At 44.6% G+C, this 18,682-nt stretch overlaps 1 protein-coding gene across 9 annotated transcripts in view; it reads left to right on the forward strand.

Moving 5' to 3' along the window:
- Positions 1-18,682, forward strand: part of LOC106575258 (nck-associated protein 5) — a 160,628-nt gene that overhangs the window by 98,777 nt on the left and 43,169 nt on the right. For all 9 annotated transcript variants that reach the window (XR_006759981.1, XM_014151655.2, XM_014151657.2 and 6 more), the window contains 5 exons: positions 2,539-2,629; positions 7,839-8,015; positions 15,721-15,789; positions 18,049-18,087; positions 18,350-18,469. Coding sequence is in view for 8 of the 9 variants with exons in the window: in XM_014151655.2 (XP_014007130.2) it covers positions 2,539-2,629; positions 7,839-8,015; positions 15,721-15,789; positions 18,049-18,087; positions 18,350-18,469 (496 nt within the window). In the remaining variant the exon portion in view is untranslated. The remainder of the gene's footprint in view (positions 1-2,538; positions 2,630-7,838; positions 8,016-15,720; positions 15,790-18,048; positions 18,088-18,349; positions 18,470-18,682) is intronic.

The following is an 18,682-nucleotide window of genomic DNA, read 5'->3' on the forward strand; positions in this document are numbered from 1 at the left end:
TTGTACTGTACAGTACATATAGGTAGGGATAAAGTGACATATAGTAAACAGTAGTAGCAGCGTATGTGATGAGTCAAAAGATACAGTATGCAGATATTCAGGGTAGCTACGGGTTAACTACTTAACTAACTATTAGAAGAAGCTATTCAGCATAGCATTACAGCTTCTCCTGGACATTCTGATTCATAGAATAGCATTTTGACAGTCACAGTATGGAGTCAGGCACCTTGTAGCTCAGCATGTATTATGAAGTCAGACTTTGGCACCACTCTGCAGTGGCTTCCATCCATATCCATGGTCCCTTTATCCCCCTCTGCTCTGCTCTCTCTCTCTCTCTGCTTATATGGTGCACATACAGGACCCTGTGACTTCAACCAGTCTGGGGAATCCACCGCATGTTGAAGTCATTCCCCTCAATCGGCACTGGAAGCTTTGTGTGCGCGTGTGTGTAAGTGTGTGTATACTGCAGGGGAATGTTTCTGCCCATCTCTCTTGGCCAGGCTGTAGATTTGGGATTGGGCCTGGGCTTGTCCAGCATTGCTGGTTGGGACTTTGAGGCACACCATGTGCTCTCATGATCTGCCCTGAATCAGCCCCTATTAAAAAACACACAGAGACCCTTTCAAGTGCTGGCTAGCCGCAGCCACCAGACCTCCAGCCTACAGCCCCTAGTCCTCATCCACAACACAGGCCAGCCAGAGGAGAGGGACATCAAAGGCCCCCATCATCCTGTCACTTAGCCATGTGGAGGTCACCGGGGTCAGACCACTACCTCTCTACACAGTGACGTTCTGTCTGTCTGGTGGTAATGTGGCGGAGAATGTGGAGAATTTGATTCGAATGTGTTTTTTGAGGGAAGAAAAGATAGTGAAATAAAGTTGTTTTGATAAAGCAGGATTTAAAAAATATTTTCTAGAACATTTATAATACGGTATCAATGTAAATATTGGGTAAAAATTGCCTTTGCTCTCCTATTCATCTAGTGAATCAAAGTAAGGATCAGGAGTTATTCCTTACGACAGAAAAACTCATGACCCTGGTCATACTGTAGACACACTGGTACGTTTGTGAAGAGGATGACTGAATCCCAGTGTATTTCAGCTCAGCCATATTTGTTTCCCGACTAATGTTAAGTCAATAAACTCTGAATGAGTCAGTTACCCCATGTTAGTTACTTCCAATACCATACTAATCAAGCATGTCATTCAGTCACAAAGTCCTTGACCTGACTACAATGTTCCAGTCCCACACCCCCTATCCCTGACCACAGCGATTAAGGACAGTGTCCTAAGCGGCGGGCTACAGTTTCTATCTGCCATAGACCTGACCACTCTCAGCCTGTCAATCAGTCAGACAGTCAGTCAGCTAGCTAGGCCTGATTTATAGCCAGCTTTTCTCCTGCTTCCAACTCAGCCTGCCAGATGGTGTGGCCGCTACGATGGCAGAGCACAGCGCTGCCTACGCTAAAGCCGTGGCTTTGCCGTCGTGCAACAGTTCAACTGTGAAAACCGCAATGGGAAGACGTAAGAACAAACAACAAACAAAACAAACGTGGCTGAGTTGTCTTCTCCAGAGTGTGTTAAGCCTGAACAATTAACAGTGTTAACTGTCACTGTTGAAAGGATGATCAGAAGTGTCACCACTTAAAGGTGACTGACACTGACAGGGAATTCAGTGAGACACAAGTAGGTTGCCTAATGCTGTTTACTGCAACATCAAGTTATCTGTCGTTTTGCCGGTCCCTTTGGCCACTATCTTAGAAATGGAATTTCAACATGTCATTTAAAATTGCAAATGATACATCTGTCAATCCATGGTTATGTCCCTGGCCATGGCTTTGTCCCTGGCTGTATCCATTGATACTGTATGTCGCTGGCACGTGTCGCTGGCACGTGTCGCTGGCTGTGTTGGCTGTGATGATTTGGAATTCGTCTTCCTTTATCAAAGTCTGGCCTTCTCTCCCTGCTCCACAATGGTATTCCTCTCCTGAAATGTCACAGCGGTTTCATCGCTCCATCTCTTTGTACTCTGACTTGTAGGCCTATTTTCAGCCGGGTCAATGGAGGGAGCCCTATCCTAGACAATCTCCCTAAAGGTTCAACTCTCACTGGATGTGTTTTTTACCTGGAATAGGCCAGGGAGAATGTAGATCAAGAGGTAACGCCATTGTAGTGATTCATATGGGAATCAGGGGTGAGGAGCAGCATATTGATGTAGGCTGTGGGGTAAAAGTTTCTGGTTTGCATTGAGAGAAATCATTATTTGGCACAAAAATTGAGGCACAACCATATCACAAGTCCCATAGAGGCACTGTGGCAGAGGCAGTCAGTCAGTACTCTGCTTCAGTGGATGCACTTGTGAACCTCCCCAGCGCCATATGTAACCATTCAGCACCACATCGTGTGGCGCACCACATACTGTAGTGGAAAGGGACTGGGGTACGATCCAAAACCCACCCGTCCCCTCTTGTGTCGCTGGCCCTAAACCAATCTCCCCCTTCTTCCCCCTCTGTGTGTGTGTGCGCGCGTGCATGTGCAGGATGGAAGAGACGGTGCGGACGCTGCTGCAGAACCAGGGGGTGCAGGATCAGACAGCCGTGGACACTGTGGACATCATGAAGGCCTACAAGGTAACACCGCACTGCTCAGCACTCCTCCAACATGGGCTCTCCTTCCTGCTCTTTATAAAGCCTAACCGTAGAGGCTTGTGTAGGAGAAATGCTTTTTTTGGTAACGCATAGACCATGCATTAGGATAAGTTGTTGTTATTCACCATCAATTAGGAGTGGCCTTATAATTATATATATATATATACGCAGATAGATTGTGGCTTCCATCAATGTAATTGTCTGAATCTTTACCGTTCCCCCATATATATACAGTTGAAGTCGGAAGTTTACATACACTTAGGTTGGAGTCATTAAAACTCCTTTTTCAACCACTCCGCACATTTCTTGTAAACAAATGATAGTTTTGGCATGTCGGTTAGGACATATACTTTGTGCATGACACAAGTAATTTTTCCAACAATTGTTTACAGACAGATTATTTCACTTATAATTCACTGTATCACAATTCCAGTGGGTCAGAAGTTTACATACACTAAGTTGACTGCGCCTTTAAACAGCTTGGAAAATTCCAGAAAATGATGTCATGGCTTTAGAAGCTTTTGATAAGCTAATTGACATCATTTGAGTCAATTGGAGGTGTACCTGTGGATGTATTTCAAGGCCTACCTCCAAACTCAGTGCCTCTTTGCTTGACATCATGGGAAAATCAAAAGAAATCAGCCAAGACCTTAGAAAAAAACATTCTAGACCTCCACAAGTCTGGTTCATCCTTGGGAACATTTTCCAAACACCTGAAGGTACCATGTTCATCTGTACGAACATAAGTACGCAAGTATAACACCATGCGACCACACAGCCTTCATACCGCTCAGGAAGAAGATGCTTTCTGTCTCTGGTGCACTTCACAAAATAGATGGCATCATGAGGGAGTAAAATGATGTGGATATATTGAAGCAACATCTCAAGACATCAGTCAGGAAGTTAAAGCTTGGTCGCAAATGGGTCTTCCAAATGGACAATGACCTCAAGCATACTTCCAAAGCTGTGGCAAAATGGCTTAAGGACAACAAAGTCAAGGTATTGGAGTGGCCATCACAAAGCCCTGACCTCAATCCTATAGAAAATGTGTGGACAGAACTGAAAAAGTGTGTGCGACCAAGGAGGCCTACAAACCTGACTCAGGTACAACAGCTCTGTCAGGAGGAATGGGCCAAAATTCACCCAACTTATTGTGGGAAGCTTGTGGAAGGCTACCGAAATGTTTAACCCAAGTTAAACAATTTAAAGGCAATGCTACCAAATACTAATTAAGTGTATGTAAACTTCTGACCCACTGGGAATGTGATGAAAGAAATAAAAGATGAAATAAATTTCACACTTCACATTCTTAAAATAAAGTGGTGATCCTAACTGACCTAAGACAGGGAATTATTACTAGAATTAAATGTCAGGAATTGTGAAAACCTGAGTTTAAATGTATTTGGCTAAGGTGTATGTAAACTTCTGACTTCAACTGTATATATATATATATATATATATATACATTACCGTTCAAAAGTTTGGGTTCACTTAGAAATGTCCTTGTTTTTGAAAGAAAAGCACATTTTTTGTCCATTAAAGTAACATCAAATTGATCAGAAATACAGTGTAGACATTGTTAATGTTGTAAATGACTATTGTAGCTGGAAACGGCTGATTTTTTTTTAATGGAATATCTACGTAGGCATACAGAGGCCCATTATCAGCAACCATCACTCCTGTGTTCCAATGGCATGTTGTTAGCTAATCCAAGTTTATCATTTTAAAAGGCTAATTGATCATCAGAAAACCTTTTTGCTATTATGTTAGCACAGCTGAAAACTGTTGTGCTGATTTAAAGAAGCAATAAAACTGGCCTTCTTCAGACTAGTTGAGTGACCCCAAACTTTTGAACGATAGTGTATACATGTTTTTATATATTTTCCTTTATTATTTTACCCTAACCCTACCACCTCTCCACTAACTGGAGTAAACTAATGGACAACAACACTTAGGTTTCTACTTCCTGCTTATACATACTATATACATTTTATGGACAAACTATGTTTTACAATAATTATCTTTTGTTTGTTTTTAGTCCCAACCTTCAGCTCCACATATTACTTAAGCTCGGTTCTTGGCAACCAAACTGGTTGCTATAATCAGACTCATTAGCAGTAGGCCTATAGTAGCCTTAAACTTTGTGTTTGTGTGTTATGTGTACAGCTACAGTATATTCTTGTGTGGATTTTTTGTTTGTGCTGTTCCTTAGATACTCAAGGTATCTCACTGAACTCTTATTGACACAGAAGGTCCTTTAATTATCCATGTGAAATTACATTCATTTAATTATGCCAAAGTGACCTTCCAAACAGCATCGTAGGAAAAAGTGGAACTGTGTGAGCTAGAAGTAAATGCATGTTAGGCTTATTGAAATGTATACCGCCATACCTCCATTTCCCGTTATGACGCTCATTTTTTCGGTTGTGTTACTGTTAGAGGAGGTCGATAAAGGTCATACCATTACAGTTCATGGAGGTCATGTCTTGTACTCCTATAATTCGTACTACATTTAAAATGTCATTTAGCTTCAACTTTTTCATTTCCAAATGTGTTAACAACAATTAAGCGAATTCCCCTAAGTGCAAATGCAAAACGTTATACGGACTTCTTGACTTCAGTGATGAATATGCTACGTCGTTATAAAGGATAAAGCCATTCATTAGTATGGTGGGCATGCTATGCCTTTAGAAACCGATCATAAATGGTAATGTATTAAAAAAAATAGGCAGCAAGTGTAAAAAATGAGCGTCATAACGGGAAATGGAGGTATGGCGGTATACATTTCAATAAGGCTAATACATGCATTAGCTAGATTTATTATGGGTTAACGTAGGGAGTATAACTCTATGGCTGAATCCCCTATTCCTTATACAGAGCACCATTTTTGACCAGGGCCCATAGAGTATATATCACTAGGCATAACAGGAATAGGGTACCTTTTGCGATGCAGCCACTCTCTCAGCGGTGGACCATATTTCCACATAGTCAGATACCCTGTGATTATTCAAATGATGGGTATTATACAGAATAATAGCAGCCCCAGAATTAATCAACCTGAGTGGATTACTTAAACATGAAATTAGAATCTGTCAACGTGTGCCAGTGGAGGGGATCGATTTCGCTCTAACGTGTGCCAGAGTGGGGGATTGATTTCGCTCTAACTTGTGTGAATGGATGCAGCAAACATACACATGTGGAGAGAAACATATGTTAGGTTACCGAGATGACTGTACCTACTGTGACCAGATGTTCAATCAGACATAACAGGGCTGTGGTAATAAGAACAAGCTCTCAATTAATGGTACCATTACTGGGGGAGAGATATGGGTCATATTCATTATGCACCAAACGAAAGAATACTCACTCAAACAGGCAGGGACGGCCTGAACTTGTACAATAAGAAATGCTTAAAACTTTTTACTACAGAGTGTCCAAATGAATACAACCCTGGTTTCAAAGTGCCTGCAAAACAAAATAATCAAACAAAGTCAAGATTGGGAACCACCGGCATGTTTTAGCCAAGATTGGAATAGTCCTTTAAAGTTCAAAGCAAACGTAATGCTAGTGGTTGCCAAGGACAGCATTTTCAATTCATGTTCAGGAGGGAGGGACGACTTGATTTGGATGCATTTGGATATGGCGACGCAAGCAAGGACTCAACCTCATCTATCAATGTCTCCAGCCATGGCTGTCTGCGTCCGCCGCGCTACCGTGAAAGCCTGTCATCGGACTTGACAATTAACTGTCATGGGGGGAAGAGAAGGTTTGAATAAAAAATTGAACAAAGGTGCACAGGTGTACATCAGGCGATAACAACAAAAGGCTTTGGTGAGATTTTAAGGGAAAAATTGGGGGGAAAGTCCATTTACTTGCATTGCAAAGTTCATTGGCTGGCCATAGGCATGTGTTGAGGTTTACACGACATCTAACTCCCAGCTCAATTGTAGTTTCATCCCTCTCTGGTCCTTTATCAGATTTGTAATAGTATGGAGATAAGAGTGTTTGTGAAATGGATGTTGCAAATTAAAGGGCTGTGACCTCCTCAAATCGGAATAAGGCATGCGTGTTGAGTATTTAAAGGTGTCTCAATCTCTCATATTGAAATGTACCTACATTTAGGATTCATGGCAACTATATCACCCCAGGAGCAGTGTGTGTGTGTTTTATTAAAGCACATTCAATGCATGAAGATAAATGCCCAGTTTAGTCCAGTGAGGATTAAGCGTTTCATATTATCGGCATATCACTTTGTTTTGGATACAGGAAATCCATCATAAATCCCCACTGGTAGGGTTTTTGTATTAAATTGTAAGGGAAATGGTGTTGGTTGTAAATAGAGTATATTCGTTTTAACGACAGCCTATGCTATGGTTTTCATATGTCTCAATATCACATACAAAACAAGGTGGTGTACTGATTTAAGACCAAAGTAGCATGATGTCATTTATTTGAATAGTCACATCAGAGTGAAAGAAAATCCCTCCTTGACTTCTAGGATAGTGTGAAAATACTTAGAATAATTGACAGGTGACACATGACATATCCTCCTTTAGCAGTACTCTATATCCTGTGTTGAATGTACAGTACCTAATTAGCTAGTCAATGTCAGGATGCTGTCTCGTCTGTGACTCTCTTGGTGAGCCATGCCCAGCGGGCCTGGGAATATCATGGACCCCATCATTTTATTGTGTTCGCTTTTAATTTCCGCCTCTGTGCATTAGTGTCACAGCTGGAGACTGAGGCAGGGTGTGAAGGGGGGGAGAAAGAGGGGTGTGGTGTCCTCTATCGGCAGACAAGACGGAGAGGTCTCAAGGTCACTGCCACTCTTTGGAAATACAAGTGAAACGCGGTTAGGGATTAGGGGATGTTTTGGAGTTGAATTGTTGTTTTTTTCTCTTTCCCTCTCTCCTCTCTGTTCTCTTTCCTTCTGTTTCTTTTTCTCTCCTTCTTCCTCTCTCTCTCCTTCTTCTCCCGCCTTTGTCTTTCTTTCTTTCTCGCTCTCTCCTTCTTCTCCCGCCTTTGTCTTTCTTTCTTTCTTTCTTTCTCGCTCTCTCCTTCTTCTCCCGCCTTTGTCTTTCTTGCTCTCTCCTTCTCTCTCTCTCTCTCTCTGCCTCTCTCTCTCTCTCTCTCTCTCTCTCTCTCTCTCTCTTTCTCTTTCTCTTTCTCTTTCCTCTTGTCTGTCTATCAGGATAAACTCTCGGAGGAGGTGCAGAAGACGCGTGACAGCTTGGAGCAGAACAGCAGCGGTGGCGGCCCACTGCCGTCTTCTGGAGAGCCTTTGCTGCCAGACGTCGGCAGCGTCAGCCGAGCGGAAGAGTTTCAGGACCAAACAAAGCTCCTTCTGGAGCGTCTGCGCACCCTAGAGGTACAGTTCAAAACATGGCTCCGCCTCTCTTCTCTTCTCCTCCCTCGTCCACTTCTCCCTCCGCGACCAGGCTCTCCTTCTTATGTTTGCCGTCTGGAGCATAATGGTCTTATCAAAGTCTTGTGCGCTCTGCTGTTTGAAGAGCAAAGCGCTCCACAGAGGGCTCAAGTTTCGGGACTTGGGCCTTTAAAACGGTCTTTGTTCATTTCCATAGCGCTCCTCCACTGTTCCACTGTGTGTTCTGTTCTCAGCATTAGCAACAGTTGAGTCAGAAATCCATTTTGAGTAATCCTTCTGATTCTGATTGTTTCCGACCATACAGTATACCCACTAGACTGACACACCAGGCTTTCAGATCTCCTCGGCAATTAAAGGGGCTAAGTCTATTAAGACTTAATCGAATTACGCTCAGAGACCCACCTACTCATTTACGAAGTGGCCCTCGCTGATTCCGCGAGGGTCTGTGGCTAATGTTCAAATACTTTGAGCGTATGATAGAGCCCCTACCGGAGTGCCCGATGGGAAGGGTTTGGTTTTGCACTTTTGGGAATACTCCATTGGTCCCATTGCGGCCAGACAAGCTCAACCAAGCTCAATCAAATGCAGAGAAAGTATAAAAAAAAACAAATAATACTACTTGAACCCAGGTCTTCTCCTCAGCCACTATGGACAGCTCAGACATGAGAAAACGCTGCCAGAGATAATAAAGGACCCAAGAAACCGGCACGTTCTACAGAAATTATTAACGGTGACACTAACTCCACGCTGACAGAAATTGCAGTTAAGGCTAATTACAACAAAATGCATTGTAATTGCTTGTTGCTTTATGGCTCCTTTATCACTGTATAAGTTATCTTCCCTGCAGTCAAAGAAAATAATGGCCGGCCTGTCTCGTGATTTGTCAGAGGAAGCGTCCCGTATTACCCCAAAAAGCTACATTCTAAATTTATTTGCCATTTTCTTCCATCCCGCTGCATCCGTGATGGATGCTCCTCCGGAAGAGAACCGGCTAAAACAACGGCGAGGCAATACATCACTGGCCTTTGTTATGTGTAAACGGTGATGACACTAAGTAAGGGCGCCCATTTCTATTTCCCCACCACCAGCCCAGCCCAACTGATATTGTTCATTACCAATGGTGGGCATGCCATGCCTTTATAAATGGTGCTTAGATTGAATCCTTTTGAAAAAAACATCTTGGAGGGGAAAAAAACGGGGATTCTTTTCACAGATGCTTGAATGATCAGTTAATGCTGCTACTCTAATTTATATTTTTTTACGGCCCCAAAAAACGCTAATGGAAGTAGCGTCGTTGACTGATTAGACATTCGGTCGGAGGACAAAATGAGTTGGGATTAATCTCGAGTGGACATAGGATGGAATACAAGTTACCGCTACAAATTATATACCTGTACCTAACTCATCCATTCCAGCGCAACTCTCAATGCTCCTAGCTTTCCACATAAGTAAGTGTTGTAGAGACTCCATGGGAAGACAGAGCAAGCAAGTGACTGGGTCTTGGGTGACTGTCTGCAATTTGAGCAAGTGCGCATGCCCATTGCCCAGCTTTGTGCCCATGCAGCTTGGTTGGCACAGTTGGCAGCCGGGTGCCAGGGAAAGGAGGTCTGGTGTTCAGGCGTCACAGAAGGACAGCTGGCACTCTGGTCTCAGTGCAGGGCTGGCTCTAACTCCTGTTCAATTACAGGCAGAGTGAGAACTGACTGTGGTGCAGCCAGCTCTAGCCCTGTCCATACAATCCCTCCTCCCTTCTCCGCCCTCCTCACCCCAATTCAAACCTACTGTGAGCCAGAAGCAAAAACTCCTGCTGTCTATAACTCTGTTATCTAGCTAGTTACCTTCCATTGAAGTTTACAAGAAAAATACATCCATGATTCTAGAAAACCACTTCTCTAATCATGGGAACTCAGCAGGAGAAAACTACCTGGATGATCATGCATGTATTCTATTCTATAAAAAGCAATTTATAACGGCATGCATAATTGTTGCAAAATCTATGGCAACAGCAGTTGTAGTTGCTATGCTTTAATTGTAGCCGCTGTAGGAGCAACACATTGACAGGATGTGCTAATATGAATACATGTTAATTATGTGATTTAGTTGCTCTTTTCATCCCCAATCAATCAATCAATCATCCTGAACGTTTTTGTCTGACATGGGACATTTATTTGGTTTAGCATTTGTTGATAACGCATCGCAGCTGAGCACTGCATTCATTCACAGTAATATTGATTATGCACTGTGGCTGTACAAAATATTGTTTTTCAACTAGGCTACTTTTTTTTCTCCCAGGTTCAAATAATATTTGTATTGTTAGATTATGTATGCAATGTCAGACATTCTCCATGCTGTTGTGCAATACAAGATGGCAAATGAGCACTATAACGAAAGTATTTCAAATGCTTTTAATGCAAGCAGAAAATGTTCAGCATTCATCATGGATGCTTTTTAATGTGTGTTTATCAGGTACTGATAGGCTCAGTTTGATGGAAGAAAACATATTTTTCCACATATTCCCAAATCAACAATATTGTCAATACAGCACGTCACTTCTCCTTTCTCCGACCCCTTGTTCTATAGAGAAATATGATTCAACCAGTTACTACCAACACAAAGAATATGATAAGAACATCAGAAAACATGCTTATTGTCACGAGTGCTGTCTTCGTATTCCCCGTCATAAATTAGCCAAGGCGCAGCGTGCTGGTAGTTCCACATGTTTTATTTGAGAACTTGAACAAAAACAATAAACAGGTGAAACTGAAACAAACGTGACGTTCTGGGGCTGCTCAAACACAACTGCACAAAAACAAGATCCCACAAAAACAAAGGGAAAAACAGGCTGCCTAAGTATGGCTTCCAATCAGAGACAACGATAGACAGCTGCCTCTGATTGGAAACCATACCCGGCCAAAACATAGAAAACAAAACATAGAATGCCCACCCACCTATCACACCCTGACCTAACCAAACAGAGAAAACACAGCTCTCCTAGTGTCATAATGTCACGTTCCTCGTATTCTCCCTCATCGGAAGATATGTCGAAATCACTCGATGACCAATACGCAGCAGGTTGACTGTTCCACATCATATTTATTTTAGATGGAAACGACAAAACAAAATAAACACGCAGAGGAGAAAGGTGACAGTTTCACAGGTGAAACGAAACACAGTGCAAAATTACAATTACCCCCCCCTAAAGGTGCATACACTGAATGCACAAAACCAACAGAAAAAAAACAAAACAAAAAAAAACAACACACAATTAACCTCCTAACTAAAGGGAGGGAAGGGAGGGTGGCTGCCGTCAACGACGGCACAGTGCTACACCCCCCCTCCCCAACCCACCTCTATTGGAGGTGGCTCCGGTTCTGGCCTACTGTCCAACAGACCGTAGACAGACCTGTTGGGCTTAGGACAGTAGGCAGACTTCTTTGGTTCTGGTTCGTGGGCCGACTCCGTCGGTCCCAGGCTGTAAGCAGACTCCTTCGGTTCTGGGTTGTAGGCAGAATCATCACAGTCATAGTTAATCAACTTTATTTTAGAATTGTGACCAGACTCACCCGGTTCTGGGTCACAGGCAGCTCCCCTCAGTCCCGGGTCGCAAGAGGTTGTCGGATACTCTGGTCCGCACCCGGTGTCGGATCCTCTGGGCCGCACCCGGTGTCGGATCCTCCGACGGCCCTGACCCAGGATTCACCAGGCTGGGGAGACATGATGGATGCCTGGCCCTGGGCACAGGCACAGGACTCACCAGGCTGGGGAGACCCACTGAAGGCCTGGTCCTGGGAGGTGGCACAGGATGAACCAGGATGGGGAGACCCACTGGAGGCCTGGTCCGAGGAGGTGGCACAGGACGGACCAGGATGGGGAGACCCACTGGAGGCCTGGTCCTGGGAGGTGGCACAGGATGAACCAGGATGGGGAGACCCACTGAAGGCCTGGTCCTGGGAGGTGGCACAGGACTCACCAGGCTGGGGAGACCCACTGAAGGCCTGGTCCTGGGAGGTGGCACAGGATGAACCAGGATGGGGAGACCCACTGGAGGCCTGGTCCGAGGAGGTGGCACAGGACGGACCAGGATGGGGAGACCCACTGGAGGCCTGGTCCTGGGAGGTGGCACAGGATGAACCAGGATGGGGAGACCCACTGAAGGCCTGGTCCTGGGAGGTGGCACAGGATGAACCAGGATGGGGAGACCCACTGGAGGCCTGGTCCGAGGAGGTGGCACAGGACGGACCAGGATGGGGAGACCCACTGAAGGCCTGGTCCTGGGAGGTGGCACAGGATGAACCAGGATGGGGAGACCCACTGGAGGCCTGGTCCGAGGAGGAGGCACAGGATAAACCGGGCTGTGGGGGAGCACTGGAGTTCTGGTACGGACACTCTTTACCCACACTCCAGGCTGAATGCCCACTTTGGCCCGGCACGGGCGGAGAGCAGGCATTGGGCGAACTGGACCCTCCCAGCGCTCTGGAGACACAGTGCGCAACGCCGGCGCAGGATAACCTGGACCGAGGAGGCGCACTGGAGACCAGACGCGCTGAGCTGGCACCATCCGCCCTGGCTCGATGCCTGCACTCGCATGGCACTTGCGGGGGCTGGTATGTAGCGCACCGGGCTTTGAACGTGCACTGGGGACACCGTGCGCTCCACAGCATAACACGGTGTCTTACCAGTACCACGCTGCTTCCGGTAAGCACGGGGAGTTGGCTTAGGTCTACCACCTGACTCCGCTAATCTCCCCGTGTGCCCCCCCAAAAAATTGTGGGGCTGCCTCCCGTGTCCGTTGCGCTCCCTCTCCTCATACCAGCGCCTCTCAGCTCTCGCCGCCTCGATCTCCCACTGTGGGCGGCGATAATCCCCAGCTTGAGTCCATGGTCCTTTCCCGTCCAGGATTTCCTCCCAAGTCCATGACTCCAGATAGCCTTTCTCCTGGTGCCTCTCCTTGTGCTGCTCCTTCCTCTGCTGCTTGGTCCGTTGTCGGTGGGTAATTCTGTCACGTTCCTCGTATTCTCCTCTGCGTGTTTATTTTGTTTTGTCGTTCCCATCTAAAATAAATATGATGTGGAACAGTCAACCTGCTGCGTATTGGTCATCGAGTGATTTCGACATATCTTCCGATGAGGGAGAATACGAGGAACGTGACACATAAGCGTCGTAATGATCGGACCAAACTGCAGCAGGGATGTGAAACATCTTCTTGAATTATTAAAGAAATGAACACTGAACAAAAGAACAACGAAAAACAGTCCTGTACGGTACTAAGACTATACATGGAACAACCACCCACAAAACACAAGACAAAAACCCCTACTTAAATATGGCCTCCAATTAAAGTCAACGAAGGACAGCTGCCTCCAATTGAAGGCCAAACCAAAACCCTGAACATAGAAATAGACTATCTAGAAATAGAAACATAGAAATACATGACATAGAACAGTACCCAAAAACCCAACAACACAAAACAAACACACTCCTGCAATGTCCTGACCAACTACAATAACAAAATGACCCCTTTACTGGTCAGGACGTGACACCTAGGTCAGAGCGTAACACTTATATGCAACCTTTGGGTAAATATTTACTTTCACTAGGAGCTTTTACTTTACTAATATTAATAAGTAATAATACAAGTAAAAACAATTTGTAAAGGGCTTTTCATGTACATCTCAAAGTTGCTCATTTGTTATAGCTCTGTGCCATTTCGATTAAGGCAGTGGAATATGTTAGGTGGAATTATTTAGCCTGGGTTTTAATCAAAGGCTGGCTGTTTGTACTAAAGGGCATGTGGCGAGTTAGGCGAGCTAGCCGGAGCGAATGTTGACAGCTTCTAATATGGCCTGCCCGGCCCATTTGACAAACTAGAAACAGAGGAGATCAATAGCCCCTCTCGATTAAAAAGTGAAGCAATATTCACCCCCCCCCTAAAACAAGGACATATTCACATTAGCCCTTTCTACCTAACTTCTTACTTGTACCTTTTAAAGTTCAGGATCATAACTTCAATCCCCTTGACCTTTCATTGCGAAATACTTCTGCAGGTTTTTATTAGTTTGCCCCGGTCTTATGGTTGACACCTGACCTTTTCCACCTCCGGCGAATCCTCTCTTGTTTTTATCTTGTTCTCTGGCAGTGTAGTCTTGTGCTACAAAACACAGATATGATTTGTTGCATCAATAGTTTTTCATATGAAAACAGAATGGAGAGACTACAAATACCTTCGGCATTATTTTCATTGGCCAAATATTCAGTATCATTTCACATCTACACTGAACAAAAATATAAATGCAACATGTAAAGTGTTGGTCCAATGTTTCATGAGCTGAAATAAAAGATCCCAGATATTTTCCATACGCACAAAAAGCTTATTTCTCTCAAATGCACAAATTAGTTGACATGCCTGTTAGTGAGCATTTCTCCTTTGCCAAGATAACCCATCCACCTGACAGGTGTGGCATATCAAGAAGCTGATTAAACAGCATTATCATTGCACAGGTGCACCTTGTGCTTGGGACAATAAAAGGCCACTCTAAAATGTGTCACACAATGCCATAGAAGTCTCAAGATTTGAGGGAGCGTGCAATTGGCATGCTGACTGCGGGAATGTCCACCAGAGCTGTTACCAGAGAATTGAATATTAATTTCTCTACCATAAGCTGCCTCCAACTTCTCTTTAGAGAATTTTGCAGTCTGTCCAACCGGCCTTACATCTGCAGACCACTTGTGTGGGTGAGCGGTTTGCTGATGTCAATGTTGTGAACAGAGTGCCCCATGGTGGTGGTGGGGTTAGGGTGTGGTCAGGCATAAGCTATGGACAACGAGGACAATTGCATTTTATCGATGGCAATTTGAATGCACGGAGCAACCGTGACGAGATCCTGAGGCCCATTGTCGTGCCATTCATCCGTCGCCTTCACCTCCTGTTTCAGCATGATAATGCATGGCCCCATGTTGCAAGGATCTGTACAACTGAAAATGTCCCAGTTCTTCCATGGCCTGCATACTCAACAGACATGTCACCCGTTGAGCATGTTTGAGCATGTTTGGGCATGTTTGGGATGCTCTGGATCAACGTATACGACAGCGTGTTCCAGTTCCCGCCAATACCCAGCAACTTCGCACAGCCATTGAAGAGGAGTGGGACAACATTCAACAGGCCATAATCAACAGCCTGATCAACTCTATGCGAAGGAGCTTTATCGCTCATCAAGAGGAAAATGGTGGTCACAACAGATACAGTACTGACTGGTTTTCTGATCCACGCCCATACTTTCTTTTTAAGGTATCTGTGACCAACAGATGCATATCTGTATTCCCAGTCACGTGAAACCCATAGATTAGTGCCTAATGAATGTTTTTCAATTAACTGATTGCCTTATGTGGACTGTAACTCAGTAAAATCTTTGAAATTGTTGCATTTTGCGTTTACATTTTGGTTCAGTGTATGTCAATCAGGGTAGATAATTACATGTTGATTGTTCTATAACCACCTGTGATTGTTTTAAATTGACTAGTAGGCACCGCTTGGTATTTCTTTATATACTACTTGAATTACTTTAACTCTTCCTTCATTACTGTTTGGTAAATGACTCATAAACCAATCTGATGCATACAAACTTGCTTTTAACGACAAGCTCTCAGTGGATTTCAATTATCACTAAGTGTGTTTTATTTCGCTGTACAGGAGGAAAACTCAGCATTGGTCATGGAGAATGAGAGCCAGAGGGAGCAGTATGAGCACTGTCTGGATGAGGTGAGTAGTCCGCGCCTCACTCTATTCACCCAGCCCTCAGCCTCAGTGAGGGAATTCTATTTTTCACCACACCAATGATAGCCTACATCTCAGGAACAAGTCTTATTTCTTCCCTATTCTTTCCTATTCCGTGACTTATTATGAGTTGTATTCTTTTCTATTTACCTTTAGCGACTTTCTTTAAGATCTTACGGATAGTACTTGATCAAACAGGTTCCAAATACTGCACTATTTTCTAGTATCTTTCTCTACCTTTACCGACTTCCTTTGAGATTTTTCTCAATGCACAATTGTCATGCGCTCAAATTCCATCAATGCAATTCCAAAGTAATTCCTCTCCGAAAGGAAATGTGATTATGGAGGAAGAGGTACTTGGCGTTCCGAAGGCGAACTGTGTTGTGGGAGAAGCTGGGTAAATGGTGGCCTGAGGGAGCCGGATGACAACAATTAATGAGCTTGTCGGCTCGGACCCCACGCTGAGTCACCCTGAGGGAAGGTTGGAGGCCCGCGGGTGCCAGAAGGGACAGACTGGTCTAATACACGGTGGTGCCAGCTACTGGGGCTCATATGACCTGAGATCTGGGCTCTGGTGCCAGAGGGAGTGGGGGGTGGGGAGGGGGGGAAATGTAGATTGATGGTGGGACAGAGAAAGCGAGTGAATGAAAGAAAGAAAAGGATAAAGAAAGAGATAGAAAGGGATAGAGAGATAAAAGGAGAGTTAACAATACTTTAGCTGTGTTTTTAACAGTCCAACCATGGCATGCAATTGCTTTGCAATGCTCCAAGCATACTGTATGAAACTCCTCACCGTGCTGCAGCCTTGGAGGCTAATGCCTGGGGTGGGCCCAGACCAAATCCCTTTTCCACTTCCCTGACCTCAAAAAGTCAGGGCTGTGCTGCTCTGTTGTCTGGTCTGGTGTTGTGTTGCCCTCTGTAGTCGCTCAAGACGGGAGCTAGCTCACTAATGAGCATGTTGTGATGCGGAAATCTCCACAGCTCTAACAACTCTGCCGATGGGCTCAGGGCATTTGGAAACTGTAGAGAACGCTGGGCTTGTTTAGTAATGATACATTTTTTAAATAAAAAGATTGTGGATTATTATCTCTACATGGGCAGAGTGGTGGTTGTTTGGTATGCTATTTGGGCTGGCCACTCATGTTAGTTGTTAAAAATGATATTTTTTTATATATTTATTTTCTTCCCACTCAGATGTAAGGGACTGTTATGTCGCACTTCATGTAGTATGACTTGAACTATGAATGCTCTATAAAACCTTTATTAGTTTATCAGTTGTTGTCATTTAGATTGTAACTTGAAGATCATGAAATATTCTTTGAATTAGTGCCCTTCAGTTTTACAGGAGCAGCTCTGTATCACCCCCCACGGGGCTCCATCACTTCGTCATATTTACTCCATCTCCCCTTATTCAATAGAGGGAGAGGACACGTCTGAGAAAAAGCCAGTGCGTGCTTACAGTGAATTAACGAGCAATCAATGGGCTGTAATCAGAGTCGGAGTCGATGGGGCTTTGTGGTCTAAACTCGGATGAGTGGTAGGGGTGTGAGGCGCTCTGCGGGCAAAGCCCAGGCACAACAGTACTTTAGCCCGCCACTTCTTCTCTCCGACTGCCCGCTATGTCGCAAATGACACCCTATTCCCTGTATAGTGCGCTACTTTTGAGCAGGGCCCATAGGGTCAAGTAGTGCAGTATATAAGGGATTGGGTGCCATTCAGGACACAACCCCTACTCTCCAAGCCACTATATCAGCCCTGACACTGCTGTCAATACAGGATCAACAGGAGACAATTAAACATCATGAAGACATGCAGCCCGTCTGGCTCCAATCTGTTCTGCTTCGCCGGGCCGCTACTGGCCTTCTCTGCCACCCTGCGTCAGATTTATGATGATTGGACCCCTTAGGAATCAACACACTCCTCCAAGGGAAGGCAGACGGGGTGACAATGCTGTAATGTATTGGGACATCATGTTCACTAAAGCCTGTAATCATTTTGATAAGCGGTTGGAGGAACTTGTGTATTAAATGTCGTTGGAGGAATTGAAGGAAGTGAGAGAGTGCAGCGTCGGCATGCACAGGGCAGGGGCAGTTTAGAGTTGAGGTCGTGGGTCAACTGGAGACTCTTTCTTTCTTTCTCGCTCATCTTTCTCACCCATAACAGCCACCATATTATGGTCAGTCACTAAACAGCTTGCATGAAACGTTTGGATAATTCTTGTTTCTTTTCTTCACTCTGTTTTAGGTTGCCAATCAAGTTGTGCAGGCACTACTCACCCAAAAGGTAGGAGTCTGGTTTCCATAGCAACTGTGTTATCAAAATGTCTCAGAATTATACTATTATTAGATCCAATGATGTTGTTAGACATGTATGCAATACAGTAGCTCAAAACTTAATCTTACCATTCACTTTTTGTTGTTGACACTTCTCATTATCTCGTGCTAACTAATCAACTTTTATGGTGTCCATAAGGACAGTCATACATCACTAGAAGTTCACACCCCTGTCTGTAATAACGCTCTCTCTGTTGTTCTTCCCCATGCAGGATCTGAGGGAGGAGTGTCTGAAGTTACGGACCAGAGTGTTTGACCTGGAGCAACAAAACCGGACCATGAGTGTCCTCTTCCAGCAGCGAGTCCGACCCGCATCAGACCTGCTCCTGCAGGTAGGGACCTGTCCACTCATCTAGTCCCAGAAATTCTATATAACCTTATTGTCCCAGAACCATTATAAAACCTCATAGTCCCAGAACCACTATAGAACCTCATTGTCCCGGAACCACTATAGAACCTCATTTTCCCAGAACCACTATAGCACCTCATTGTCCCAGAACCACGATAGAACTTCATTACCCCAGAACCACTATAGCACCTCATTG

This window comes from Salmo salar, chromosome ssa17 (assembly GCF_905237065.1).
Source record: "Salmo salar chromosome ssa17, Ssal_v3.1, whole genome shotgun sequence".
Taxonomy (NCBI): Eukaryota; Metazoa; Chordata; class Actinopteri; order Salmoniformes; family Salmonidae; genus Salmo; species Salmo salar.